This window comes from Fonsecaea multimorphosa, assembly GCF_000836435.1.
Source record: "Fonsecaea multimorphosa CBS 102226 unplaced genomic scaffold supercont1.9, whole genome shotgun sequence".
NCBI classification, from domain to species: Eukaryota; Fungi; Ascomycota; class Eurotiomycetes; order Chaetothyriales; family Herpotrichiellaceae; genus Fonsecaea; species Fonsecaea multimorphosa.
In genome coordinates, this window is record NW_015971643.1 from 386,102 (window position 1) to 412,873 (window position 26,772).

The 26,772-nt window shown below is 52.8% G+C and overlaps 8 protein-coding genes across 8 annotated transcripts; 4 read left to right on the forward strand and 4 right to left on the reverse strand.

Moving 5' to 3' along the window:
• Nucleotides 1-850: 850 nt before the first annotated feature.
• Z520_05304 (uncharacterized protein) lies at nt 851-1,498 on the forward strand (the record flags this gene model as incomplete). Its single annotated transcript, XM_016775807.1, has 2 exons — nt 851-1,123; nt 1,460-1,498. The coding sequence occupies 2 exons, from the start codon at nt 851-853 to the stop codon at nt 1,496-1,498; spliced, it is 312 nt and encodes a 103-aa protein (XP_016632966.1).
• A 2,985-nt stretch (nt 1,499-4,483) lies between these two features.
• On the forward strand, nt 4,484-5,008 carry Z520_05305 (uncharacterized protein; the record flags this gene model as incomplete). Its single annotated transcript, XM_016775808.1, has 1 exon — nt 4,484-5,008. The coding sequence occupies one exon, from the start codon at nt 4,484-4,486 to the stop codon at nt 5,006-5,008; it is 525 nt and encodes a 174-aa protein (XP_016632967.1).
• A 2,741-nt stretch (nt 5,009-7,749) lies between these two features.
• On the forward strand, nt 7,750-9,034 carry Z520_05306 (uncharacterized protein; the record flags this gene model as incomplete). The annotated part of the gene is made up of 3 exons (XM_016775809.1): nt 7,750-7,830; nt 7,925-8,022; nt 8,104-9,034. The coding sequence occupies 3 exons, from the start codon at nt 7,750-7,752 to the stop codon at nt 9,032-9,034; spliced, it is 1,110 nt and encodes a 369-aa protein (XP_016632968.1).
• Nucleotides 9,035-10,224: 1,190 nt separating this feature from the next.
• Z520_05307 (uncharacterized protein) lies at nt 10,225-11,073 on the reverse strand (the record flags this gene model as incomplete). The annotated part of the gene is made up of 4 exons (XM_016775810.1): nt 10,225-10,282; nt 10,336-10,596; nt 10,663-11,009; nt 11,059-11,073. 4 exons carry the CDS (start codon nt 11,071-11,073, stop codon nt 10,225-10,227), a joined length of 681 nt encoding a protein of 226 aa, XP_016632969.1.
• Nucleotides 11,074-12,023: 950 nt separating this feature from the next.
• Z520_05308 (uncharacterized protein) lies at nt 12,024-13,224 on the reverse strand (the record flags this gene model as incomplete). The annotated part of the gene is made up of 2 exons (XM_016775811.1): nt 12,024-13,164; nt 13,211-13,224. The coding sequence occupies 2 exons, from the start codon at nt 13,222-13,224 to the stop codon at nt 12,024-12,026; spliced, it is 1,155 nt and encodes a 384-aa protein (XP_016632970.1).
• Nucleotides 13,225-16,023: 2,799 nt separating this feature from the next.
• On the forward strand, nt 16,024-17,382 carry Z520_05309 (uncharacterized protein; the record flags this gene model as incomplete). The annotated part of the gene is made up of 1 exon (XM_016775812.1): nt 16,024-17,382. One exon carries the CDS (start codon nt 16,024-16,026, stop codon nt 17,380-17,382), a length of 1,359 nt encoding a protein of 452 aa, XP_016632971.1.
• A 1,587-nt stretch (nt 17,383-18,969) lies between these two features.
• Nucleotides 18,970-20,607, reverse strand: Z520_05310 (uncharacterized protein; the record flags this gene model as incomplete). Its single annotated transcript, XM_016775813.1, has 1 exon — nt 18,970-20,607. One exon carries the CDS (start codon nt 20,605-20,607, stop codon nt 18,970-18,972), a length of 1,638 nt encoding a protein of 545 aa, XP_016632972.1.
• A 2,741-nt stretch (nt 20,608-23,348) lies between these two features.
• On the reverse strand, nt 23,349-25,394 carry Z520_05311 (uncharacterized protein; the record flags this gene model as incomplete). Its single annotated transcript, XM_016775814.1, has 3 exons — nt 23,349-25,037; nt 25,092-25,220; nt 25,296-25,394. 3 exons carry the CDS (start codon nt 25,392-25,394, stop codon nt 23,349-23,351), a joined length of 1,917 nt encoding a protein of 638 aa, XP_016632973.1.
• Between the last annotated feature and the right edge of the window lie 1,378 nt (nt 25,395-26,772).

Sequence of the window (26,772 nt, forward strand, 5' to 3'; positions counted from 1 at the left end):
GCTTACGAAGAAAAGAGGGAAAGCTCAGCTAGGGTGAGGTAAGGTGATGGTACGCAGGGTCGGTACTCGTATTGTAAGGTGGAGTCCAACGCCCCCCTGGATCCCTCGAGCCTTATTGTTATCGTCGTCGGCGGTTTCCGCTGCCTAGCAGCCCTGGTTTGTCCCCCCTACGAGGTGCCTGGAATGATTGCCGAGTATTGTGAGTTAGGGGCAACAACGGAGCACCCACGGAGCATGCCACACTGTGCCTCGTACATTCATCCATCCAGCCAGCCATCCACTCCATAGGTATCTCCTGCGAGAAGAAAAAGTCAGCTGATGGTAGGGCAGACCACCTCCCTCGTCCCCCGATAGCGTGACAGCACACCCATACCCAGGGCACTGTGAGCATGCTCGCACGCAACTGGACCTTCATTTGCGATGATCGTTAGTGCAATGTCTCTCCGCGTTCTGGAGCCCAGCTGCATGCATGGGCCAGACACTGTTGACCAACTGCCTGGCCATACACAAATGTCTCTCTCAGGATATAAGCTGTCTGGTTCCGCGATGGGGTGGTATATTCACACAGAAGAGAGACAACACAACACAACACAACACAACAAGCCACCGCCATACACAAAAGAACCACTCAATCATCTGCTCCATACCAGATTGACCGTATACGCAGTGCTCAAGTGACCGACCGTCTTCCCCAAGGATACAAAACGAACCATCAAACCCCCGCTTGAAGGTTTACCCATCGACATATACAACACCACATCCAACCGCCCACCTATCCTCTCTACAACTTTCAAACACAGACAAAACCCATCTTCACCACACTTCAAGAAAGCTGCCATCACAAGAAAACATGCCTCCCATGCGCATCCCCCTCAACCGCCTGGCCCAGACCATCCGCACATTCTCATCCGCCAGCCCTGGCTCGATGAGAACGGCGGTGGCGCACCACCCGGCATCCTTACACTTCCACCATCAGCACATCGTCCCACACCAGGCGTCGCAGAGGATCCTCTCCAAAGCTCAGACGCACTGGTCGACCATCCCCGAGGCCGTCCGCGACGTGACCAGTTACCTCGCCCTGGGGGCGCTGACCTCCGAGGCCGCCTTCCTGGTGTATTGCTGGGTAAGCAATATCTCGTCCTACCGAACAGAGCCACTCCCCTTTCGACCCGTGCCTTGGATTGAGAGGTGCGACTTTTGATGCATGATGCATGGTGATGATTGTGAGAACGAACAAAAGCGGGTATTGGAATGAGTGAGTGGAAATCAGATTGTCACATTCATTCAATACCTTTTTTGTTGTTCTTCCTCCATCACTGCCGTCCAGGCCACCGGCGTCAAAAGGGAAGAGCTCACTCGTCCTCACCAGCGCGACTCGATGCCGAGGATGTCATCACTGCCACCACCACCATGCGACTTTGAAGACATAGCGGATGCTGACATTTCTGTGTGTCGGCAGGACCAAGAAGCAGACCTGACCGATTTCCTGGCTGTATAACAACATTTACGGTACAATCTTGAACGCCATTTTGTTTCTGGGGATCACACACCGATGTTGAAGGGGCCAGGCTTCTGCACGCTCTAACGAGTCCGGTGTCTTGGAGTTTATGGAGTTTCATCTGATGTGGTCTCAAATCCAGCAAGGTCATTCAGGGTGACCGGTCAGCTGGACCGACGCGCCCTATCATGGACTTGACCTGCAAGAAGTCTGGAGCCAGTCCGTCCAGAAACGCGGCATTGCTGTGAGGCCGCCCTTGTAATGGTTACCAGGCCTCAGGGTCAAGTCGAGTAGCGAGGGGAATCTGCCCGTTGTCTCGCTTCCTCGCCGGGGAAAAGAGGTCACGTGTATATAGATATACTCGTACGTCCAAAGAGGATATCGTGTACCTAGCTACTACCCCAAAGTAGTACAAAACCCCATTATCTCTATTAGCTCTGACAAGAAAAGGGGATCCCGAAATGGGTTTCCCGTGAAGGAGTCTCGAAACCCAGAGATAATAGTCTCACCTCCAGAACGAAAAAGAACACGAGGATCACAGGTGGCACGCACTTAGAATGAGAAAAATGAGGCAAATCCGAAAGGGAAAGAGAGGGAAGGGACAATCAGTCCAGTGCAGTCCACAGGTCCACTTTGTGGGCTTTGCGACTTCATTGGATATTCTTAACAACTAAAGAGGATGTTTGGGCACAAAGACTTACTTATGTTTCTGCGGAGGACAAGGACTTTGTGCATGTGCGAGTGTAAGTACAAATGTAAGTACAAGCACAAGTATGCTGCTCCACCAGGTTCTGGACCTTCTTGTCCAAGTCCTTGTCGTTGATTCGCGTGAAAGTGTTTATGTGGAGGGATACATACAAAACGAGTGCCTCGTAGATTTCCGAAATCGCGCTGTCTATCTGTCTATCCATCGGTCTTGTTGGGTGTCGAGAGCCGAAAATACCGAAAGGGAAGCCCGAGCCTGTCACTTATTATTCTGCATGGATACTTGCCTGCTCTTGAGCAGGACCACAAGTGAGAAACTAAAACCAGATTAGGTTACTAGACGGGATTCGGGCTCAACTTGTGTCCAGCCCGCAATTGTGTGTTTGGGAACTTTGGGCTGGATTATTTATGACTTGGCTGCGACTCTTTGCCGAGCTAGGCGAATGACTGATGCATGCCTCACTCACCAGCCTGGGTGATGACAGTGATGAACTTTAGATAAGTGGCCGAGTGCTCAATGTACTCAGACTGCCCGGGTGTAGAAAGGTGGAAGGATTAACAGGTGCCGTTGTGAGTGTGGTGTCGGTGGCGGACGAAAATTAAAAACCGCGCAGCGCGGGCACATGCTGAGTGGACTTTTTCGTTCGTCGAGGCGAGGGCAAGAGCTCGGGGCATACACCCCTATCGAACAAAAGCCTCGTAAAGAGAACTCCATTCGGAGTGAGAAGACTCCGGGTGTCATAAGAGGGGCTCGTTGCGATTGTGTAGCAGGCTCAAGCTTGAGAGGTTGCATGGACGGCTCGGAAACTCCTCCCTCTGTCCCCAGACATGTTGTCTACCCCAGACATTCTCTAGCTTGCCGTCTGTTCGCAGCAGTGACGGCACGGTGCTCCAGAGTTGAGCACAATACATCATTCCGGATGCAGCCGGCATCAGGCGCGCAGGCCAGAGGCGGGATTTGCCTGGGGTTTGAATTTCTCGGCCACTTGGAGAGCGAGCACGGGCCAGCCTTGCCACCAAATCATCAAGTCGCTACAATCGTTGGACGATCAGAGTCTGGACGACGTCAAACGAGTTTGCCCAAGGTCCATCAAACCCCTCCCAAGTCGGGGCCTAAGACCTCAGGGTCATTATTGGATTCGCTCTCTCGCTTTTTCGGGGCCCGGCGACTTTGATACGTGACTTTCTTCCCCAAAAATGCATAATGCAATGCCCTAGGCCAGCAAAGCAGAGTTGCAGCTCAGGGCCACTTCGGATTCCACGGAAAGGACCCTAGGCGGGAAGGAACAATGAGCTACCTATGAGCCTCGTGCTGAAAAATCAAGTAGTCGAATGCCCGAAGTCTGAACGAGCCCAGGCAGGATCAAGGGAAGGAGAGGAACCAAGGGAATTCTGCGCGGATACGATAACTCGCAAGCGGGTGCGGTAACGGGTGACTGTTGCGGCCTTATACTTGTCTCGTCAGATTCTTTTCCTTCTCGGCCTCCGCTCTTTTTTGCCAATCCAGCTCTCCATTGGCTATTCTGCCGTGTCAAAGCACGGGCTGGTCAGGGCATGGCAAACCCTCGATCAGGCCGGCCGGCTAGCCTTAAGTGCGTAGTACTTGCGTACGGAGGAAGTGTTGCGGTGATCACAGGTGGACGTCCGAAGTCATAGTCAGAACTGAGTGAGATGATGGGGAGCCAATCGCACCGTGGTCCCACGTTACTCGTACGTTGTCTGCGCGCTTGAGTGGTGTGGATGTATATTTGTGAGTCTGTGGAGACCACGAGTTCAAATATCATCATCGTAATCTCATCATAACGGCATCTCAACGACTTTTCGCTTGCGTGCTGTTTCCGTGGCCGAGGCCTAGTCTCCACGTCCGGAGTGGAATAGTCGAGAGAAGGAAAAGGAACGAGAACGACAGCTGCTATTGTGATCACATTACTCCCATCTTCGATCCCGCCTTCCCTTCTCCATCATTTGAATACCCGTCCATCCACCCGACATTGTCCAGGTCAGCAAGCAATCTCTCCGAAAGCTCTCAGCCTTACCCCGAGATAATATCTCGCCCACTCACGCCCGACCTACTGCACCTTTAGCTCGCATATATACACCCACATCTCGCCACCTCTCTACAACAATATAACATCTTCTCCCCAGAAGGAAAACGTGGACACAGCCTTCAAGTCCACCCAACAAACCTCTATTTCCGAAGTCTACAATCATATCTCGACTCGAAGCCGATCACAAAACCGATACCATCTACACCCGGCCTCTCTCTCCAATCCTCTAACAATGCCTATCTTAATCGCCTACGCCACCTGTCATGGTTCGACGCGAGAAGTGGCCGAGCGGATCGCTTCACGCCTTCACGCCGATGGCTTTGCTGTCGACTGTCGATCCGTGGACCACGTGTACAGCGTGGAGAACTACAGCGCCGTCATCCTGGGAAGCGCCGTGCACGGTGGAAAGTGGCTAGTGGACGCACGGAAGTTCCTCGACATCGAGGCCATGGGTCTTCAGATGAAGCCCACCTGGACTTTCAGCGTTGGGATGGCCCCGGCCGTCAGCTCGAAATGGGTCCGAGACCGAGCCGTGCGTCGCGAGTCACACCAACTCGAAGAGATCGTCCTGAGGAAGTTGCCCAAAGTCCGGGATCACCGTTTGTTCGCGGGAAAGGACGACGGCTCAGAGACCCCCGCCCCCGTTCGATGTCTCTGGAGCTGCGTCGGTGGACGATGGGGGGATTACCGCAACTGGGGTGAGATTGACGAATGGGCTGACATCATTGCAAAGGAGTTGAAACTGGAGGGAATATGAAGCCAGTAGCAAAAGTTGCTGGAATTCTGACATTATGTTTTCGATTGGCGGCCTTTGACAGTCTGCTTTTGCATTACGTTTGCCGGAGTTGCTTGGGATAACGCTGCAGCGTTCACTATGGCACGACCCTGTTATGAGGATGATTGAATACCCCAGATCCACCGGACAATTAGTCCGCATGTTGCATCTTGTGCGACCTTGGATAGCTTTGAAATACCGACTGCTTCAACTTTGAGATCAGGAATCTCTGTCCTGCCTCTTGTCGTGATAACTCACAGGAGCTCGTGAGTCTCCCCACAGTGCTCGGGAAAAACAGACAGACTGTCGGGCCTGTCTCCGCTTATTCCCGTGCTGGATTGTAAAGATGCAGCGAGTGGCGACAACCACTGCTTGGATTCTTTGGAAGCGCCTGAGGCGACAAGGCTGACCGCAGTAAAGCCTACAACCCGCAACCTTGGCCCACCGAGACTGATCACTGTGATATCTTATTACTCACCTTGGTCAGAGGAACATCAAGTTGTTGCCGAAAGATTGATGTATTGGTCTGCGTATAGTTACCGGAAGCCCAGGGGAGTGGCGTGGCTGATTGTATCCGATCTCCTTCCACCAGGCATTCTTTGTTCCAGGTGAACAACCAGAGCACGGACGACAGTTGTGGAGTGGAATATTACCAAGTCTGCAGGTCACCCGAACCAGCCAAGGTCTCTATCTTTGGTCCTCGTGAGTTTTGAGGAGCCTTCAGGCCGTCGTGTCGGGAGCGTATGGGAGGGGCGTGGACTCTTCGAAGGCATCGTATCAGTCATGCGGCAATTTGCCTGAAGGGATCTAGCATGATCGGTTCCGAGCGGATGAGCTCTGCACTGAATCGAACCTGCTAGGGTTGCACCTAGGTATGCAAGTACCTCGTGCATCGATCACTTGAGGAAGTGCCACTGCTCCAAACCACAAGGGTGTAGTTTGTCAGCTGGCATCTTAGTTAGATAAGCCAGAGACTGGCCCTTTCTGTTACAGTGCACAGATGGGCTTTTCGGAAGCAAGACGTCATCAGCACCGTCAATACAGGTGAACATGATGTGTAGGAAGCAAAAGCTGATAAACAGCAAGAAATCGCTTAACTGAAGAGCTTCGATTTCAACTGCGCTCCTTCCGCTCAGGCTTGGCTCGACCTGAACGTTCCGCGAAATGCAGGTTGAAGAAACCCTGAACACACCTTCCAACATTGCGCTTCTTGCCTGATCTACTTGTCTCCGAGCAAGTGCGACGGTGTCGTCATGAACGGTACCGCTGGTTACATTGAAGATGCTAGGCAAGAAGATGAAGTGCAATTTTGAATTCTCAGCCTTTGGTTCGGGTGGCTGTGAAATCCTCTTGTCTGACACGTAATTTTAGAGAGCGAGCACGGGTGAGTAAATATCAACTTTTCGTCAGACAAAAATACCCTCCTCCTTCACACCCTTCTCCCGTCCATCATCCCTTTCATCGCATAGTCCTCTCTCCTTGTTTCTCCGTGCTGACCTCTCCTCGTACAGCTTCATGTTCTGGGCACTTGCACATTGAGCTATACTCTTTGAATCAGTAGTTGCATCGGGTTTCTCGTGGCTACGGCGTCTCTTCAGCAGAAACCGTGGACCCTGTTCGGCCACCGTCCAGATCATGGATCGCCGAAGGAATCCCTTCTACAGCTAGCGCCTCCAGCAGATTGATTTGCAGACAACGAGAGGGATCGCTATTATTTGAGTAGCCGGCTAAGTCTACGACACCGGAGCTGCTGGTGTTGCTAGTGATTAGGGCGGATTGCAAAGCATCGAAGGAGGCGCACCGCTGTGAGTACTTTCAAGTTTGGGTTCTCCCTCCTGACGATATGGGCTGCACATCTCTGGCATCACCATATGCTCGTACCTCGTATGTGGTTGCTGATCACCAGGGCACCATTGTGTGATGATCACTCCACTCTTGCATACAACCTTGGCTCTAAAGCTTCCTTGCCAGGAACTTCCCCCACAGAGAAAGCCACGATTGTCCAGTCGCACTATGTTACTTTCCCTGGATATGCCATTAAAGTATTCTTTGTTCTTCAGAAAGCAAGCTTTCATCGGGCGATCATCTGATACTCTAGAGACTTTGAGTTCACTGCCTCTATGCTTTGCTTCGAACCCCAGATTCTGATTGCTATACAGGTAAGGGACTATAAACTATCAGAGTAGCTAATCTCTGTTACGAGTGCACATCGGTTTTATGCAAAGACTTTCAACTATGCCAATCAGGGGAGATCCATGGTGGAGAGTTTGGGGGTAGATAGTCCGCAAACCCGACCCATACTCAATGTTGATTTGCAACTCGGGTCCCACAGCACCACCATTACAATGCAGCGATTTGTTATCTCACGAGTTCCCGAGTTCACTATGCTACATTCTCAACTTGGTCAGTCCTGGAAGTGTCGCTCCATTTTCACATGATTCACAATGCTTATGACAGCAGACCTGGCGCTCTCGGCGGTACGTGACCGTCACAAAACCGGTCGGCAATGCTGGGGCTCGGTTGGAATTTCTACCGACTTGCCTACAGGTCTGAGGAGAAATGATGCAAATACCCAAAGCGTCCCTGGTTCCAATAGCGCTTCCAAGTACTTCGCGCATAATTCCGCCAGAAGCGGTTGAATGCTCGGATCAGGCGCTGCCATCATACAAAAACCTAGCCATCATTCTCCTTTCTCACAGTGAGTCTTCTTTGCAAGCAGCAAAATGAATCCGGATCAACAGACTGTACGGACGCGTCCGCGTGTTTCGCGGGCTTGTGAAAGATGCCGTGTCAAGAAGGCAAAAGTAAGTCGCATTCTTGTCATGAATGCCATTTTGTATGCTTGAAAGAGAGAAGCCCAGCAGAAGTTTGACAGAACTGACCATCTTCCCTGGACAGTGTGACGGCGAGAAGCCTTGCAAGAGGTGTAACTTGGACCAAGCACCTTGTTCGTATAAGGTACGAAGGAAGACTGAATCTGCAAGCACGAACCAAAGGTAAGCCACTAGATTATAAAATACAACTCTGAAGATCTCAAGAGTCCCATGATCAATGTTCTCCCGCTGACGGCGCCAAAGATACACCAATCTCCTCCTTCAACACCAGGAGGCTCTTACAGCGGGTGTCGTGGAACTGTACCGGCGGCTCGTCAAAGGCCAGAAATGGGATGGCGTCCTCATCGAGGAAGTCAATGGCCACCCCAGCGTGCACGGTATCCTTGAACGACTGGGAGTGCTTGACCAGGATGACGATGCCGAACACAGCAACATCGACTCCTGCTCGACCAACAATAGATCGGAGCCTGTCTCACCCATCAGCCTGGGGAGATCTGTCCCGCCGATCATTGCGCCGAAGATAAAGAAACCGGTTCGGGCAGCGATGCGAAGAGAATCGGTCCGCGACGCACCTGGCACGGCCCACGCTGAACAACGGGGCTTCGTTGTGCAATCGCCACAATCTGCCACGGCGACGACCATGAGCCGGACGTCGACCACCTGTGGACCGCCGCCTTCGACACTCGATGTGGATGAAGTCCCAATGCATTCGACGTATTTCGCCCAGCTTCACTCACCCCTGACGCCACTATCAGACACACGAAGCACCCCTCTGTCCCAGGTTTCTGGCCCACGCTTCAACAGGACCAGCACATCGACGACATCTTGGGTCGACTCACCGCCGGTGGATGAGTTTTGCGACGAGCTATTCGGCACGCCGATACCCACGCCCAGAACGGAAGGCCATCCTGGACATCAACCGCCGTCGGACCACCAAATCGACCCTCTTCCCCAACCCCAGCCGCAAGGTCATACCCCGCCATTCCATCAGAATCCGTACGCAGTAGCCCCGACGTTCGCGTCCCCGAACTCGAGCGCCACGGAAGCCTATAACGCTGGATACTTCTTCGACGCGACCCTGGGCGGCGGAGTGTCCATGTACGCCTGGGATGGTGGACCGGGCGGGCCGGGCGGGATCGAGTGTGCCGCCTGGGACACGGGGGTGTATGTCTGAAGCTGCTTTGGGAAAGGGGAGGGATCGCAGGCATTGGACCAGATTGAACTGGACGATTGGATGATTGAATGACTCAAACACTTGTGCTTTGCGCTTCCATGTGTGCCTATCTGAAACCATGGAGTATATGCATGTGATACGAATGGCAACGAGAAGTGGGATAAGAGAGCGCAATAATGTCAAGCTTATATATATATATAAGTCGCTTTCAGCGCCATCTGGCACAAGCATCTCTCAACTCGCAGAAGCGGGTCGGCAATGGTCTTGAGGCCCAAGAGTGACTACCTCGTTGGGTATCATTCCCAAACACCGATATGATCATGATGGACCCCATTACGAATATATCTATATGTACAAACACACATGCGATGATGCATACCGCATGCATGGGCTGCGCCAATCCGCGTCGTGCAATGGTCCATCATGAAAGAAAAAACCCCCTCCACCTCGAAGTCTAGAAAGCAGTGACTCACACTATGAAACGTCCCACTACTTGAGAAAGTGGCCTATATACACTCCCAGGCAGCGGGCGGTATATTTCGCCTCGCAACCATCACAGCACCGGCAAATCAATTACCCGTGCGGCAATAGTGATGGCGCACGCAATGGATGGATTTGCAGCCACACCCCGGCCAGTCCAGACGGGAACGTTTTTGTGTAATATTAATGAGACGGAGACTCTTGAGTTTGCTCTTGTTCAGGTTTTGGGAGGACTCGGTACGCTGGGTGGGATGGAGCGTTTATTTCTACTTTAGAAAGCGTGGAGGAGGTGGTGGTGGTGGTGGTGGTGGAGAAGAAGAGAGAGGATACTGCTGGCGATACGGTAGACAAAGCAGGCAAAATGAAAAGAGAGTAGCAAGTCGTGAGGTAAGTCTGTAGTTGCGAGAGCACTAGTCTGTCGTACAGCTCACTTATAACAACAGCCCATTGATGAGATATTCCGCTCAAGAGCTCGAAACTTCAATGGTGTCTCTGAGAATTGCTCACTCCATGCAAAAACCTACCTCCAAGCATAGGTATTCAACTTGCCAGCTCTGCCTCTTCCAGCCCAGAGCCGGCCTTTTCCAAGCAGGACACTGAAACATCCTCTAATATCACACTTTGGACTTCGTATATTGCGTAGACCATGAGTTGCCCAAATCTCAAAACGCCGTCTTCAAATGCAGCAACATCCAGTTCGTTCCCCTTTTCTAACTGTTGTGAATTAGGAAGTTTCGGAAACTGTCCCAATAGTCCGAATTGACATATCTGAACAAGCAGGGTCAGCATCTGGGCCAGAAGCAAATAGTGTCCAAACGTACATGTACTTCATGCTGCTTCTCAAGCTTGGCTGAATACTCTCGGGCTGCCATCGGAAGATGTACATGACAAAAGCCCAACTCAAGCTGGCAAAAACGGGCCAGGCGTTGTTTTGAATCTTTGCCTTGACCTCGGGTGATAATCTCTGGGTCCATAATGTTGGGGTGGGCGTGGTGCTCGTGGCGCTTGGTGGCTCAATGCTGAGCCTGGCGAGGGCGAGAATCACTCGTGCAAAGACATAGATGACGATTTGTTGGTTGACGCTATGGGGAAAGACAATGGTTTAGCCTGGCAAAGCCCTGCTTACGGCTATGCGATTGATTCCTTACCTGCCCTGCTTCCCTCGCCCAAAGACAACATACCCGCCCAACAGACCAGCGACAAAGGTGTCATACGGCCCTTCTTTTCCTGGGGTTGCCGGGTTCAGTAGTCTCAATAATAACATTGAGGACTTGTATACGGTCGCGAAGAATGCGAGGTTTCGCGCGTGTTGTCTGGTCGCTTTTAGAACAAGTCGGACTTTTTCTCGAATCGTCCCTGATCGGAACAAGAAAACCATGACCAAGGCATGGGGAAATCGGACTTTTGCCCCGTAGACGGCGCCATTGCGGGCGGCTTTGACGATGGCTAGGAGAGGGGCGAGGTCGGGGTTGAGGATGATGGACTCTACTGTGTCCTGGCGGGTGTCAGTTGGGAGGTTCACTGCGCAGCATCGCAAGACTGACCTTTAACACATCCATTTCGCCCTATCCGATGACAAGCGATTGTTGGAGGAACGCGAGAGTTCTTCTTCTCGAAAGCGCAAGGACGAAGGGAAGAGCAAGGTCAGCGGAGGGTTACAAGGCAGTGGGCGCGGTGATGGCAGCCAACGTCATGGGTATTGAGCAGCGTGCGGGTGGCTGGAATGAGCAATTGGCATGTGTAAACCCCAGAGCAATTGGGTGCCAGGTTCAAGATCAGAGGGAGCAATAAGAGTGTGAGAAAGAGTCCTAAGAGTCCTCGGCGAACGAGGAATACAACGACATCATCTTGACGGCTCGACGGGGACTTTGAGTCTCGGTGCATGTGAACCGCGGGCGGCTTCTCACTATTTGATTGCTGCGCTTCCCCACAGTCGAGTGAGTGCGACTTTTGTTCAACCGCCGTGCTGTGCCTCGGCAAACCAAGACTTCCCGCTGTCATTTCCCGATACTAACAAAGTCGCAAAGTCCTCTACGGGAAAACCTCGCCCATCGTAACAACAGGTACACTATGCCCTGACACATGTACTCCTCCAGCTCCGTGTCCATAGGTATTCTCTCATCAGAGACACAACCACTATGGCCCCGCCTGCGCACCGAAGACTTATCGGAGGCCTGCGTCTTCCGCCTCATGGACGGGTTCATGCCTCAAGTCTCTCCAGTTGTTGAAGAACAAACGCCGCCCAAAGATTCCGCACCAGATGCATGTAGCATGAGGAGACGCCCTTTTGGGAATTGAGGCCCACAGACCTGACCATCACAGACACCAGCTGGAATACGCGACGCTGTCCCTCAGTGGCGCGTTCTCGCTAGAACGAGGCGGATGTCGTTTTGGTGTCAGTCCTAAATTCATGGCCATCAACTGCACTCTCTACGCTCAGTCGTTCTGGAATGCGATGTCTTGCCAGCGTAGATTTGGGCGGTTGAAGATCCTCGAGTCCCGGTCCACCTCAAGAGGTTCGCTGGCGTTTCGGCTTGTCATTGTCGTCGTCTCTTATGCCGTTCATCTCCTCATCGTCATCTTCGCCGATACTAATTTCATCTCCGCTTCCTAGACCACTGCTTCCTTCCGACAAGTCGTCAATGTCCATACCGCCGTTTTCCATGTCTTCGTCTTGACTAATGATGTCTTCCTCGCCATCCACGTCTGCCATCTCTTCTTCATCCTCAAGGTCGTCACGGTTTCTTTTAAGCCCTTTCATTTTCCGTGTCTGTAGGTTCGAAAGATCCTGCTTTCCAAGGTGCACGCGGCCAATCTTGTCACCCACCAGATCCGTTTCGATGTTCTTTTTCGTCCGTGCTTCGTTTGGCCGACGGCCATGTTTTAAAGCATCCTTCATCACGGCCGCATCCGCTTCGTGGAATCGACCAACTCGAAAGTCGAAGCTGGGTCCGATAGGCTCGAGCTCGACGCGAGGAATCTTGGGGCTGTTGGATCTCATAGTTCGAATTCGATACCACCTGAGATGAAGAACAGGCTTGCTCGTGGGATCGTTCGGATCTCCCGAAGAATTAGGGCTCTCGCCCGCGGCGATCATTAGGAGATACTGTAGACCTGCCACGTCAATCGAGGACACCTCTTCACCTTGGAAAAGATCCAACATTATAGATCTGAGGGACTGATAGAGCGTAGCTTGCGCCGACGAAGAAGTGTCATCCCACTGCGACCCGGCGAATAATATTAAAGGCTTCATTTCGACTCCGATCTGCAATTTAACCTCCGACTGTGGCTCGTCCTTGGGCACAAGAAGGAGCAGCTCGACCATGTCAAGAAGCTTGCCATCGTATATCCGCAAGACTGTGATATTGTTCGGTCTTTTCTTGGAATGGGTGCCAAAGACCACCACCCCACATTCGTTCTTCCCTGCCAGAAACTCCAAGGACTCGGCGTTCTCGAAGGGGTGGATGTTCTCGTTCTTCTTGGTGAGCATCACCGAGTCCGGTTTGGTGAGAGTGTGTACGGTTTTGAGCACACTGTTGACAGGCTGTGGGCATTTTGTTCCATGTAGGAGCAAGACCCGTTTCCTCGCTTCCTGCTGTTGAGGCTCGCGTGCTTTGACAATGCGGGCGGTCCGAGCATTTCGAGGTTTTCTGCAAATGTCAGTCTGCTTCGTGTAGGGGCAGTCGAGCAACTCACATCTCACGCAACATCCTGAATCTCGCGACGGAATTAGAAAACACATACACCGCGTGCTTGAGTATGAGACGAAAGGCCCAAACCCTTGGTTAACCGCTTTCGCATCGTTGTGGCACAAAAATTTCCAGAGCGCAAGCGAGAAAAGGCTTATCGATAAGGAACGGTGGAGCATAGGCCCGTCGTGGCATTTCCCGCAATTTGTTTGCTCGCGCCTAGGCCAACCACGAGTGCCACGCCAACTACCTAGGTAAGAACCACAAGACACGGTTCGTACGTTGTGTCTGGTCAACATGTCCCATTCCCTTCTGTGATCTCGGAGATATCAAGCGGAGATAGAACCGCCTGTTGCACCTTGCAAGCAACCGGCCCTCCGGCGCTCGGCTCGCTGAGTCCTCAGAATCGAAACATGTGTCTTGAAAAGAAGAGGGAACACGCGACAGATTGCTCGCCAACAAACACCAGCTCCAATCAGGGTGGCCGGTACCTAGGTAAGCAAAGCTCGGCTCCCAAGTTCTCGTCGACGAAGTGAAGATGAAGTGTGAGGAGGGATCTTGGAAATGATCTTTGCACAGTCGTGTTAAGCAGAAAGGGGTTGGTAGCCTCATGTTAGAGAAAGCTTGTCTGAGATGCTCCATACTTGTCCTCTTTCTGCTCAGCTTCTGAAATCACCGACCTCTCCAGCGATATCCCACGCGGTGAAGGACGACCGGATGGCAGTATCCTCGGGTTTTGCTCATGTCCCTCAAAACAGTGAGCTCTAGCCATGAGATTGCAGCAAAGCCAGCCGGCGTCGGGGTACCCGAGCTACATGCTGAGGCCAACACTGTTCCATTCATGACCCATCCACATGTTGTCCGATCTTATCAAGAGTTTTGGCTACCATTCGTCATGATCGTTCAACGGAAGAAGTTAGCCTATGTTCTACGTCCTACGGCACCGGCAGTCGTCATTTACGACATTCCCTTGGAACGACGCAACGTTGTTCAGCCAGGATTAAATCTTCATTGCCTGACGGGCATCGCTTCTTGATTTCATTTCCAATCAGAGTAGCCTGGATCTTCGTGGCCACCGCCCGCTTGTTCCAGCTACGCCCACGCACGCTATAACCCTCACCGATGGCATCGTGGCCTCCCGTTAACGGCAAAATAAGTGTACCGGAAGAGCCAGCAAAGATACGTCCTACACAATCATATTACGCCGACTTGGGAGGCGCGACTCTTCAGCCGTGGCAATCTGCGCCAGGAAATAAAGCACCTTTCGGTTTATCAATGCGCGATTTATATCGTTGTCAAAGCAGGAAACAGACACACAGAAAAGGAGGCTGAATGCGACCCGAATTTCCGCATTACACTTCCGAGCCCGAGCAATGTTTGGCGATGGAGTGACGAGAGCCAAATATTGATCAAGGAGCTGGATTTAACCGATCGTCGGAAGAAGAATGACCGAGTTGTTCCCACAAAAGCCTCAAAAGCATCCCTGAGGACATGAATACACAATGGCTGGAAGGCGAACCCTCTCGAGAAACGACTACAGCTCATATAATGGCTCCGTATACCCCTGCCACGAGGAGGGCGGTCTTGGGCTGTTTTTGATTCTGTCTTGGATATCGATATTGCTTTTCTGGTCAAGCGCCTCTGCTGTAAGGAGCCCACGTCTGTTCGGCCGAAGGTTGTCTCTGTCAGATTGTCGAAACTCGAGTCTGCAGCGAGGTCAACGAGCAGGTGGCGCTCACAATTACGCCGTGGATCGTGTTCGATGCAGCGACGAGACCAGACGATCTTTTGTTACAGGATTCTGGTACCTCACGGATTTCGCCCTGACTAAAAATCTCAGGACAGATCAGGTACAGGGAAGTCTGAAAGATGCCACATATGATCTATATGCCCGAGCGCCGAGCGTGCATCTGGCCTGCTCGGAGATATTCGATTAACTTCAACGATCTCCCTGGAGGCAAGGGCTGGGGCTGCTCAGGATAGGACATCAGCACAGAGTCAGCGCCAGTTCCAAGAGATTTGTCCACTGGCCAACGGTAGGCCCCAGCATTTACCGAACTTTCTTTATTGACGGAGTTTGAACACGGGCAAGATGCTTTCTTCAAGACGTAATATAATATTAGCGTTGCGTTACGGTTTTGGGATGCATTCGGAGATGCCTGTGGTCAAGTGCATTCGTCACACGTCCACATTGTTCAAACTTCAGCTACGCGCACGATTTACTCCCGGCCGATCTCCACACTTCCTAGACGATTTACATATTCCCCACAACAATGTCAACGGAGAATAGAGAGATGCAACCTAATTATGGCCTGCATGTTAGGCCGACCATGACGGCCTGATCCAACCCTATACAGCTTATCTTCGCCTATGATGTCCAAGCCGAGCGCCCGCGTCATACGTAAGGCATCTGCTGAGTAGAGGCGTCTAGCCAATGACAGGCCGATCGTTCCAAAGAATAGGCGGCACAAAGACAGCAAAGAGTGTACGCGGCGAGGAGATTGGTTACATAGCCTAACCACCTGCACTCAATGCAGTTGATGTCTTTTAATCGCCTCGGACGAAATCCACGCAGGGCAGATTCTTGCGAATGCAGCAGAGTCCTGTGCTTTCCTCAAGAAGCTGACAGTTGGAAGATTGTTCTTTAGAAGAAAGCAGAGTCCTGCACCGCACCTTCCTCAGGACGCTGATACTTGGGAGATTGCCTAACATATATCTCTTCATGCTCTTTTCGCCTCCAAGGGTTGCAGAGTGCAAACTGTGGCTTTGCCCAGAACATCAAACCCTGCCGACTAGGGTCGAATGAAAATGACAACCAACATGCGCCAGCCGGGCATATTTGGACAATTGTGTTGGGACACATACACCATAGTAGTGCTCGGATTTCGCACAGCAGCCGACTCCACACCGGAGACGGTCACAAAAGCCCTCGACCGAGCAGCACTTCGACTCCTCGACGCCTACCCATTTCTCACAGGCCAAGTAATCAACGAAGGACGATCAAGCACAAGCTCAGGCACCTACAAGATTGTGCCCTACCCTCCACATTCAGATGGCAAATCACCTGTTCGACCAAGAGATTGTACTCAGCTGTGTCCATCTTATGATGAGATCCTTCGAGCCCACGCCCCTTTCTCAATGCTCGATGGCAGTGTCATTTGCCCCATGAGAGGGTTTGGCTATGTCTATGACCAGACTGTGCAGCAGCCGGTACTCATCATTCAGGCGAATTTTGTTCGTGGTGGACTCTTACTTTGCTTCGCCTCCATGCATAATGCACTTGATATGAACGGGCAGGGTGTGATGATCAGACAGTTTGCGACAGCAATGAGGGGTGAGGATTTTGATCCGCAGCTTGTAGCAGCTGGAAATCAAGACGCCGACAGTATCGTGCCACTGCTCAAGGAAGGGGAAAAGGCACTCACCCATGATGAGATGCGCGTTCCAATCGCCGGTCCTGCTCCCCCACCGCCTCCCCAGGAACAACCGACCCAGGCCGCCTCTTGGATTTATTGGCGTTTTCCTCAGGACAAGGTCGCCGAGCTCAAGAAGCTTGCCACGTCAGGCTCGACGAAGCCAGTCTCCACCAACGACGCCATCACTGCCTTTTACACCCAGCGCCTCACCGCCGTACGCATCGCGGGCGGTCGAGTCTCGCGAGACGAATCAATCCGCTGTCTCCGGGCCGTTGACGCAAGAGCAAAGTTGAATCCGCCTGTACCAAAGGGATATCTGGGTCATCTAGTGGGACTCGCGTATACAGAATGGCCCGTCGCCGGCACGGTCGCCGAGTCCCCGCTCTCCACGGTCGCAAGCGATATCCGCCAGTCTCTCCAAAAGGTCGACGACCATTACATCCGCAGCCTGGCAACCCTAGTCACCCACGCCCAAGACAAAAGGCCCTTTTCCTATGGTGCGCGGAAACAGCTGGCCAAGGACATCTTCATCTCTTCGTGGGCACAGCTGGATCTCGCCCAAACCTGTGACTTTGGACCGGTCCTGGGTGGGAAGCCTGATTTTGTGCGCCGCGCGAAGATGGACCTGCTGCCTGACCTGGCGTACATGATGCCAAAGGATAAGCAGGGAGACATGGCTCTTGGGGCGTGTCTGTTCAAGGCCGACATTGACGGCTTAGAGAGCGATGAGGTGTGGACTCGGTATGCGCGATACGTGGGCTAGGCTGGCCAGGGAGAAGGGTCATTTGAGAAGTGTGGAAGAACATGCAATAAAGAGCCCGAGATTGGATTTTGGTCTCACAGTTCTTCTTTGTCTCACCGGCCTCATAGCGCGCGATATCATCTCATCTCTTGAGAAAAAAAAGAGTCTGGCTCGTCTCGCCAATCTGACCAACCCTACCCTGCCCGCTTAGTCTTGTTGATTACCACCTGAGCACCTAAGGCTACGAGCAGCATACCCGTTGAAGAAACACACTCAATCCACAATAAATAATCACTAGTATTAATTATTCCCCAGTTTCCCGCCTGATCTTCCCTCTCTCCGGGTCTTTTATTTTTAACCTTTCCGTCTCGATCCGGTCCATCCACCAAGCCGATGGATGGTTATGGGAATCCTTTAGGTAGTTGTTTTTCTCAGACCCCTCTCGACCGAAGCCGCGAGCCTAAACTCTGCAAGGCAGGCTGAATTGCCCGAAGAGGGTGATGCGCTTGGACTTTCGTGACACAGCAGATCGTGTAGTGCTTATCGCTAGACCGCTTGCGTGCTCATGATGCCATCCCATGATACTATCCGCCAGGGCCGCGGCGGCGGCTGCGGATTTCGCTTGCTAGCGATATATCTCGTGCGGTGGTGGGAGGCACTCTGGGAGGAGTAGGTACCCGTGGTTAACTATGTACTTAGTAGGAGAAAGGGATGGAGGGACGCCTGGTGCCTGTCACCGTGGGACTACGGAGTATCTTCCCCCAGATACCCTACATACTGTATATACCGAGTACGCCTATCGTTCATTGAAAATGTTGCGCGTGCGTGGACTGCATACGCGGTGTGTGTGTGTGTGTGGTCTGATTCTACACGAGTTAGGTAGAGGAAGAGAGGAAGAGGAGCTATTCCGTACCAAGGAAACTCAAAGGAGAGAAAGAATCGAAGTTCAGCCTCGTCTGGCTATGCGCCCCCCCTTGTCAATCTTCCCAATCTTCCATGACCGGATATCTACTCCCCTGCTGGGGATGATCATGTGGTTCCATTCCTTGCTAGAATAGTCAAAGGGTCTGTCTCCAGGTTTGACTCTACATAACATACTAACATACTCAGGACTAATATGGACTACCTAGGTACCTACAAGTCTCGACATATCGCCGCAATAGGACATAGGTACATACATACAACAACTAACTGCCCCCCCTTTTTGCACATGTACACTCGGTGTAAGCATGATACACTGAAGAAGCTTTTCGGCAAAGTTGACTCGTAGCACCACTGTAGTATATTTACTAGGTACGGATGTGTGTTCGTGCCAGGGTGCACTTGTAGAAACTGGAGAAAAAAGGAGAGAGGGATGGGAGGAAGAAGGTGTGTATGCTGGATTGTTTTGTGATCTTCACATATGCGTATCTGCGTATTTGGGTACATGCGTATATGCGAACGTACATACATACAGTGTCCACCAGCTTGCCGATCACCACCACTATCTACCTCATATATGACACGCCAGAGAATGACCATTCCATCATCAATTAATCTAAAGTATAAAGCCCCCCCAGGGGCTATTTTTGGGTTCGGTCAGTAGAATGAACAAAACAACACCCCTCACTACCTCCCGTCTTTGGCCCAGAAACTGGGCACAACGCCGAAAAGGCTCACCAACGCCAACCACCACCATGCCCAGCCGACAACACCCTTTTCCAGCCCCTGACCGTACCAGTGTCCCGCAACGATGGGTCCAATGGTCCTGAAAGCGCTCGACGTCGCGGCGCCCATGCCGTGGATGGTGCCCAGCATCGCGGGACTGGGGCTCGAGTTGTTGATTAGCAAGACGGAGCCGGGGATCGCAAAAGTCCGCGCAGCGACTTGGAGCACCACGACGACGACGATGCCCATCCAGAGCAGGAATTGGTGGGAGATGAGAAGCGACAGGTACGGCGCTAGAGCGTAGGCGATGGGGAACACAAACAGGGACCAGCGTGTTGAGCGCAGGAGGCCGAATCGCGCATTGACGCTCGGATACAGCGTCAACTGCAGGATGATTCCAACGAAGCCCAGAATCGACATGGCCAGACCGATCGTGGGGAGGCTAAATTGCAACCCGCCCGTGAAAACAAAGGGGAGATGGATAGTAGCCTTCTCCTCGTCGGTGGCTCGGGCGGAGGACAGAAAGATGGTCCACAGAGAAGCGAAACCGCCCATCTGGAAGTCCATGATGGCGACAGTTGCCAGCACCAGCAGGACGTTGGAAGTGATGGCATGGTAGAATGGAGGAGCGGATTTGGGAGCCTCCGACGGCCTGGGAGGCGCCTTCGACGACGCTGCCGAGGGGTTGGTGCTGTCGCCTTCCTTGGGCGGCAGTGGTTCCAGCGGCGTGCTTGTGGGCATGTTCTCGTCGTCCACCGTATCCGGACCAGCTGCGGCGTCTGCTTGGCCAAGCTGGCTGTATCCGAAGCGCTGGAAGACCATGGTGCGGATGCGGTAGGTGATGTTCTCGGCTAGCTCGATACCTCGGTCACGGTTATACTTGCGGGAATTCAGCGTTTCTCGCAGACCCATCCAAACGAGCAGGGCGTCGGCGAACAGGACCAGAGCGCAAAACAGGTTGGGTGCCGCGTAAGGAAACGTCGTCAGCCACGACACCCCATGCGCGCCGCCAAAGGTCGAGTTCTCCCCAAACAGGCCAGGGTAGTTGTGTACGGGATCGGAGAGCATGCCGCCGAACAGCGGGCCAAAGATGTTGGCAATGTTCCATGCCAGAGGCAGCAGCAGGAATGTCCTCGAATGGTATTTTTTCTCGGTACTCTCTGCCAATGAGGTCCGTGCTCCTCCCACGGTTGCGTTGATGGCACCGCCCAGACACCTCCAGACCACGGCGGCCGGGAAACTTCTGGAAAATGCCACGCCTATACAGCTCAGTCCTTGTCCCGTCAGCCCGATCAGAAGGACAGTCTTTCTCCCAAACGACGGCGAATCGGCCACCCGCCCCCACAGGATGCCTGTAAACACCTGCGCGGCTGTAAAGACACCCTGCAACACGCCGGCCTCGAAGGATATCTGGCTGTCGGGCGCCGAGGGCGAAAAGGACTTGAGTTGATAAAACATGTATGCCTGCAGGGCAGCCTGTTGGAAAAAATCAACCACCCGCACAGAGCATATGATGAAGAGTTGGAATTTGTTCGGGATCGAGGCCCACGATGGGGGCGGCGGAGGCTTGCCCGGTCGGGTCTCGACGTCGTGCCGCATGATGGAAGATGGTGTATACGTAGATGCGTCACCGGGGTATGTTCTGATAGATTTTCATGTATGCTAGCATGATATGCTCGATCGAGAGGAGGTCTCCAACGCGGAGCGGTGCTCTCGAATCTCGTAGGATATCTTGTTAGAGGGTGGTGACCAGAGCGCAGGCGCAGTTGTTGGGCGGTACGAGTCAGCAACGGTGCTTTTGGGCGCGATACAAGCGACAGTCAAGTGCTCGTATGAAGTGTCTGCGATATGTGCAGACTCCAGCAGACGCTTACTCGAATGAGATGCTGGATATGGTAATATAGGTAGCCGTACCCCTACAACAAGATGGATCTGATAAAGGATATCCGAAGTCGGGCGAGCCAGATATGAGAGAAGACCTGTTTGGGTGATGCGAGGGAGAGGCTTGCAAGACGTCAACCCACAGTAGTTCGAGGTTTTCGGGTGCCTTGGTGCTACGGCACACTGCCCAGTAGGGTAGGTTAACCCCCGGGGCGCCCAGGCGCCGTTTTGAGTTGTTAGAGGACTAGAGGACTAGTTGCTCCCCTAGAGGGAGATACGAGGACAGCTACTAGGCCTGCAGAGGCCTGCAGAAGCCTGCAGAAGTCCCGTAGTACAGGCATGCACTCAGCCGAGCCAAGGGCTGCTAGGCTAAGGTAGAGTTCGTCAGTCGGGGCCCGGGAGTCGGGGGATGCGCCACCCCCCAAGCCCCCAAAGTTACGGGAAGTCTTAGTTGCTTGGCACTTATGAGTACTCGGTACTTGTGACCTATGAGGATCTCCTAGGTACTTGTGGTAGCTGCTGGCATGCCTATCGTTGGGCATTTTCCTTAGGCGAAGTGACTCTAACTGGCGCCAATCCTGGAAGGTACCTAGGTAGGTAAAGTAGGTAGTTTCGCCCGTAAAATGCGAAGGGCTCTTTGTGTACTCGGTACGAGCACTCTGTATGTAACCCGCGAGGGATTCAGACTATCGTCCAGAGGAATCAAAGGCGATACGAGCCGCTGATTGTGCGGACGAAGCGACCGGGAGAAGCAATCCTCATATACCTATCTTGATTGTAACAATTTGATCCTTTCTGCTGTCCACTCATTTCTACTAAAGAACGAGAGAAAGAGCTAGAGTAGGAGGACGACTTAGGGCGGCCTCAGCAATAGTCCTTGGGCATATCAAATCCGACTTCCACACACTCTAGTGTTTCGCAATCATATTCCAAGATTACCACAACCTGTCATTCTACTGGTACCAAGATTTGACCTACAAGCCAGGATCAAGGGCTTCCTTCGCCTCTGGATGTCTTCGCCGGTCTCCCTCCCCCCTTTTTTCATCATTTCCTTTTTCCCCTCCCCTATATATTTAGCTTGATGGAAGCGAGCCTCGTTTGACGAGAAGGCTGAAGACAAGCATTTGACTATAACCAGTCCTTTTCCTTTAGAGCTTACACGTGGAAATTTTCTTCATCTTCCCTCTCCCCTCTTCCCCCGACAGCCAGCTGCGAGTATGGGAAATCACTACGAGAGTAGTATCCTGTCTCGAGCAGATCAAATGCTGAATCTGGCAGCGGGTGATTGCCGGTACCCGGGCACCCACGTCTCTCCACGGTGCAGGACGTATGTGCTACTCGGTACTCCCGTCCTGCCCAACATGCCGTTTGATGGTGGGACAGAACGGATGCGAGCAACCCGTGCAATCTTCAATCGTATGTGCGTGTTGTGACACCCCAAGCTCCCACCGGCCTGCTGCCCGTCGTCAAACAAGGACCTGTTCTGTCCCTCGTGGGCCTGCAGGTACTCGTTGCATATCTGTGTATCTGTCCTTCCCTGTCCGGCTGTATCCTCTGCGACAGACCGGCCATCTCGGTTGTGGCACCCTAATCTTGATACCTCGATAGGTTGTTTGGGTTTTGGCTGCTTGCTTTGCCTGCCGCCACCCTCGTACGTGGATCAGGGTTCAGGCTGGTGCGGCCATGTGGCCACTTCTGCAAAGTTTGTTAGGTAGAAAAGCCCTATCATCAGCCACTTCATCAAGATGGTTGCTAAAACATGCATGGGTGGGATTTTCTTCGACCAGGGGTCCAGCACGGCTAATCGGCATGATGTCGACTCCCACACCAAATCTAATGTAAGATATCCGGTGAAATGGGCTTGTAAAGACATGGCCGGGTGCGACAGCTTTTGCCTCTCTGTCGTTCTTTTTCCGGGATCGTGGAAAAAGCTGCCCACTGGGCTTCGCCTAAAAGAGTCTTGTGTCTCGATAGAATAATGGTTTACTTGGCCCTCTCTGGAGGCAATCAAAATCTCCCCCCCCCCCCATCGCCTTCCAATCAAGCTGGTTGTTCGAGGCTGCATCTGCTCGCAACAGACAGTTTGGATTTCTGCTCTGGAGCCTCAACTTGGTTCTTCTCTCCTCTCCTCTCCTCTCCGGATCGCCGGGAGAGATGGTGGCTGCTGAGGTTGCAGTAGTGTCAAAGTCTGTAAGCGGCTTTCCCTCCCGGGAGGGTTTCGATTGGAAAGAAGAGGGCACGAAGGACACGCGACACAGGCGTTTACAAGATGGTTACCGAGGAGAGCTGACTCCCGAGGTCTTTTGGACATTTGACTCGTATTAGCTATCGTCGTGACATCATTCATTTTTATCTCTTCCTCATACTCGAAAATTATAGAACAAACAAATGCAACATGATCCACGGCACCAGTACACCCTTTCGCAAAATGCTCATGAAAGAGGGGTCGATCTTTACCGTCAAGACGGGTCCGTGATCATCGGCGCCCTGTCCCCGTCCTGCTCTTCCAGCGACAGAGCCTTGTAGCCCGCGCCGGAGCCCACTTCTCTGGCTCCTTTTCGCTTGACCGCTCTATAGACATTATTCGCCAGGACGTGGACGGGGCGGGAGACGAAGTTCCTCGTCGCCAGCACGATGATGAGGACGATGAAGAGGGCCAGACCTGCGAATGTACCCCCGTAAATTTCGGCGTTCCTGACCTTCTCGGCCCGCTGTCGTTCGGCATCCAGCTTCTCCTGTTCGTCCTGATCTTGCTTGAGTTTGTCCTCATTTTCCTTGCCCTGCTTGTCCTCTTGCTCCTTCTTCCGTTGTTCGGGCGAGGGCATGAACCGGCAGGCAATTTCGTCACAGTACTCTCGTAGTTGTTCGTTGGGGATGAAGGTCGACTCGACGGCAGAGGCTCCCAGCACCTGGTCGTTCTTGTCCAGGGCTTCCGCGTACGAGTATGTGTACGTCTCACCGTGCCTGTAAATGGTTTCGAATCCGTTCTTGGCCACCTGGCTGATTTCCTCCCACGGCCCTTCCCTGGATTCGCCGCCGTAGAATCGCCATGACCGGACTTCCGTGGCGCCATTCCACGAGGCGTATATCATCATTTCTCGACCGTCCTTGGAGTACGTCCACAGCGCAGGCTTGGTCAGCGGCATTCCCACCCAGTTGTCGAATTTGTGCACCCGGTAGTTCATCGTGTTGGTCCACGCGAGCGCCCCATAGAAGATGATCTCGTATGATTCGGGCGCGTACTCGGTCCAAAAGGCGTCGTTGCCCCATCCCATGAGGATGCCACCGTTGGGGAGTATTTGCATGTTGCCCTGGGACTTGGAGATGTGTGCGTGGCCGTCGACGAACGGTGGGTCAAGGTTCAGGATACACGTCGCCACTTTCGTCCGGTGGTCCAGGATAATGATCTGACCCGTCGAATGCGGCTGGGTCTGGTTGAAGCCATTGGTGCCGTTATCGAACAGGGAGAGCACCGTGTGCGTTTCGTTGTCGGAGATGAATCTGGCGTCATGCTGAGACGAGAACTGGAAACCGTCGAGTGCGTAATCCGATTTGGCTCCATTCAGGCGCCAGATGACGTGGCCATCGACCCCCGAAAGTTTATACACTGCTGAGGTATGGCGCGCCGAGATCAGATAGTCGCCATCCTTGTTTTTGTCTATGGAGTTGATGTGGAAATAATCCCAAGGACTGTCTGGGTGCTCGGCAGTTCCGCTGATCTCGGTGGTGCTCGGTGGAACCCAGCTCTCGCTCGGGTGGACATGATCCAGACTATGCCATTCGAACAGGACTTCTCCCGTGTCGACGTCGACCTCCTGGAACGCCCCTTGCTGGATGTAACCAAGGCCATCGCATAGATTCCAGGGGCACATGTCGTAGACGCTCCGGAGGTATTGGGTCATGAGTGCTGACTTCCCATCGTTGATGAGCCGGAATTCGTGCATGTCGGAAGAGGCCTGGTAGCTGCCCGGCTCAATGGACTTGACGATGCGATAATGTTTGTCCATGATGAGGCCATGACCGTGGCCCCAGCCAAGCATTTGCACACCCTGATAGAAGCATAGATGGATCTCGCCTTTGTACATGCATGTCTGAGGCGCGTGGGAGACACCCGGACCAGCGCTGCCAAAGCCGGAATATATCAAGTTCTCATGGGAGATTAGCAGGCCAGAAATGTTTCCAGGAGAAAGCGCCAGACTTACCGCATCGTTGTCATATATATGGACGCCTTCCTGGGCGGCTTGATATGGGGCGACGAAGTAGTAGCCCGGTGCCAGTTTCTCTTCCACTCTGTCAAAGACACTGAGGATCGGAGCAAATAAATCAGGCCTCTGTCATGCGATTTTGTTGTTAACCCAGTGCATCCGGCCAAATAAGCAAAACTTGCAGAAGGATTTGCTGCTTACCGATCGAAAGATAGCGATGGGTTGTGAAATGTTGTCGGCGGCTATTCTCCAGGCAAACAGGCATATGAGCCAGCACTGCAAAGACCGCGAGAGCCTCATGGCATTCACCTTTGCCGGTCTCGGTTCCGCAAAGAACCAAGAAACCCAGCAAAGAATGTTCTTGTGTGAGGTCAAGAGAGATCAAGTCCAAAAGCAGAATGTCCGGAAGAATCAAAGAGGCTGACCCCCCTCAAACAGAGCCTGGGACAGCCGCCCTCGCCGCTTATCCAGATCTGCACGGGCTCGACAACCGGGAAGGGACTCTGCCAAGAGGCACGCGCTTCTCTTCTGGTCCTGCGAATATCCGACGGGGCGGAGAAGGATCCGAGTTTCAGCTTTTCAGGCTTCCCTGCCGTATTGCTGAGGCGGTTGGAGAGGCCCAAACAGGTTCGAATACAGCAATTTCGCGCTGAGGGAGGCCCCCTTCGTTCGGGGTTTGCTCCAGTATAAAGTAGGGCAGGCCTGATGGAAAAAGTGACACGAGGACAAAGTGATATTATGGGACAGTCGTTAGCCACCGGCCCTAGTGGATACGGGCCTTAGGTAGGTATGTTTGGCACCCCGGCCCCAAGCGATGGCCGACGACGAGCCCTCGAACTTTGATACACTTTGTCACCTGCGTTGAAATGACAAGGTGGACAGGCAAGGCAGGGCCGCATCATTTAGCCACTGAGTGCCGAGACACTAGTCAAGCCTTGGACGGGGCGTGATAGTGTTGAAGGACGAAGGGCGAGTACCTACTCGTTAGTCCGTTGGCCACAAGCGGAACCCCCGCCCCAGCTAGCTACTACCTAGGTACCTACCTAGGTACCTACTTATGTCAATGACGGGAAGGCAGGTCGTTGATCTTTTGGGATTTATCTAGCCGCACGGTTACACTGCATCAGGTGGGTTAGGCTCAATCCTAGAGCTCGAACCCCGGCTAGCTCCCCATCTTATCAAACATCGTATCATCATCTCCAAGATATCTTTTTTTCTCTGGCTAGCGATCAAAGGCATTTGTCAAATTGCAGGTAGCATCTTGGTAGATTGATTTCTCAAGACGTACGAGGTAGTCGTAGACCTATCTGGGATAGCTCTTTCCCGCTGCAGTGCCTACTACCAAGCACTCCTGTTGAATACTCCCTCGCTCCCAATCAAAAGACGGAGAATGTCCGATAGCTACCTATGATAAAGCATGATACTGCTTGATACTACCTAGGTACCTAGAAGCTGCCATCGGCAGACGCCGACAATCTCTATCAGCACATACTACCTCACAAATGTATCCAAACTCCCCTGCCACTTTTTCGTTCCCAACTGACTGCCGAGCCTATTAATGTCTAGTAGTGAACAACAGCGCCCAGCGCCCATAGCAACAGTAGAACCAGTAATTACACGAAACCCGCCAAACACCCGGGCTATGTACAAAGGTTGCCCTGCGTGTGGGTTGAACGTA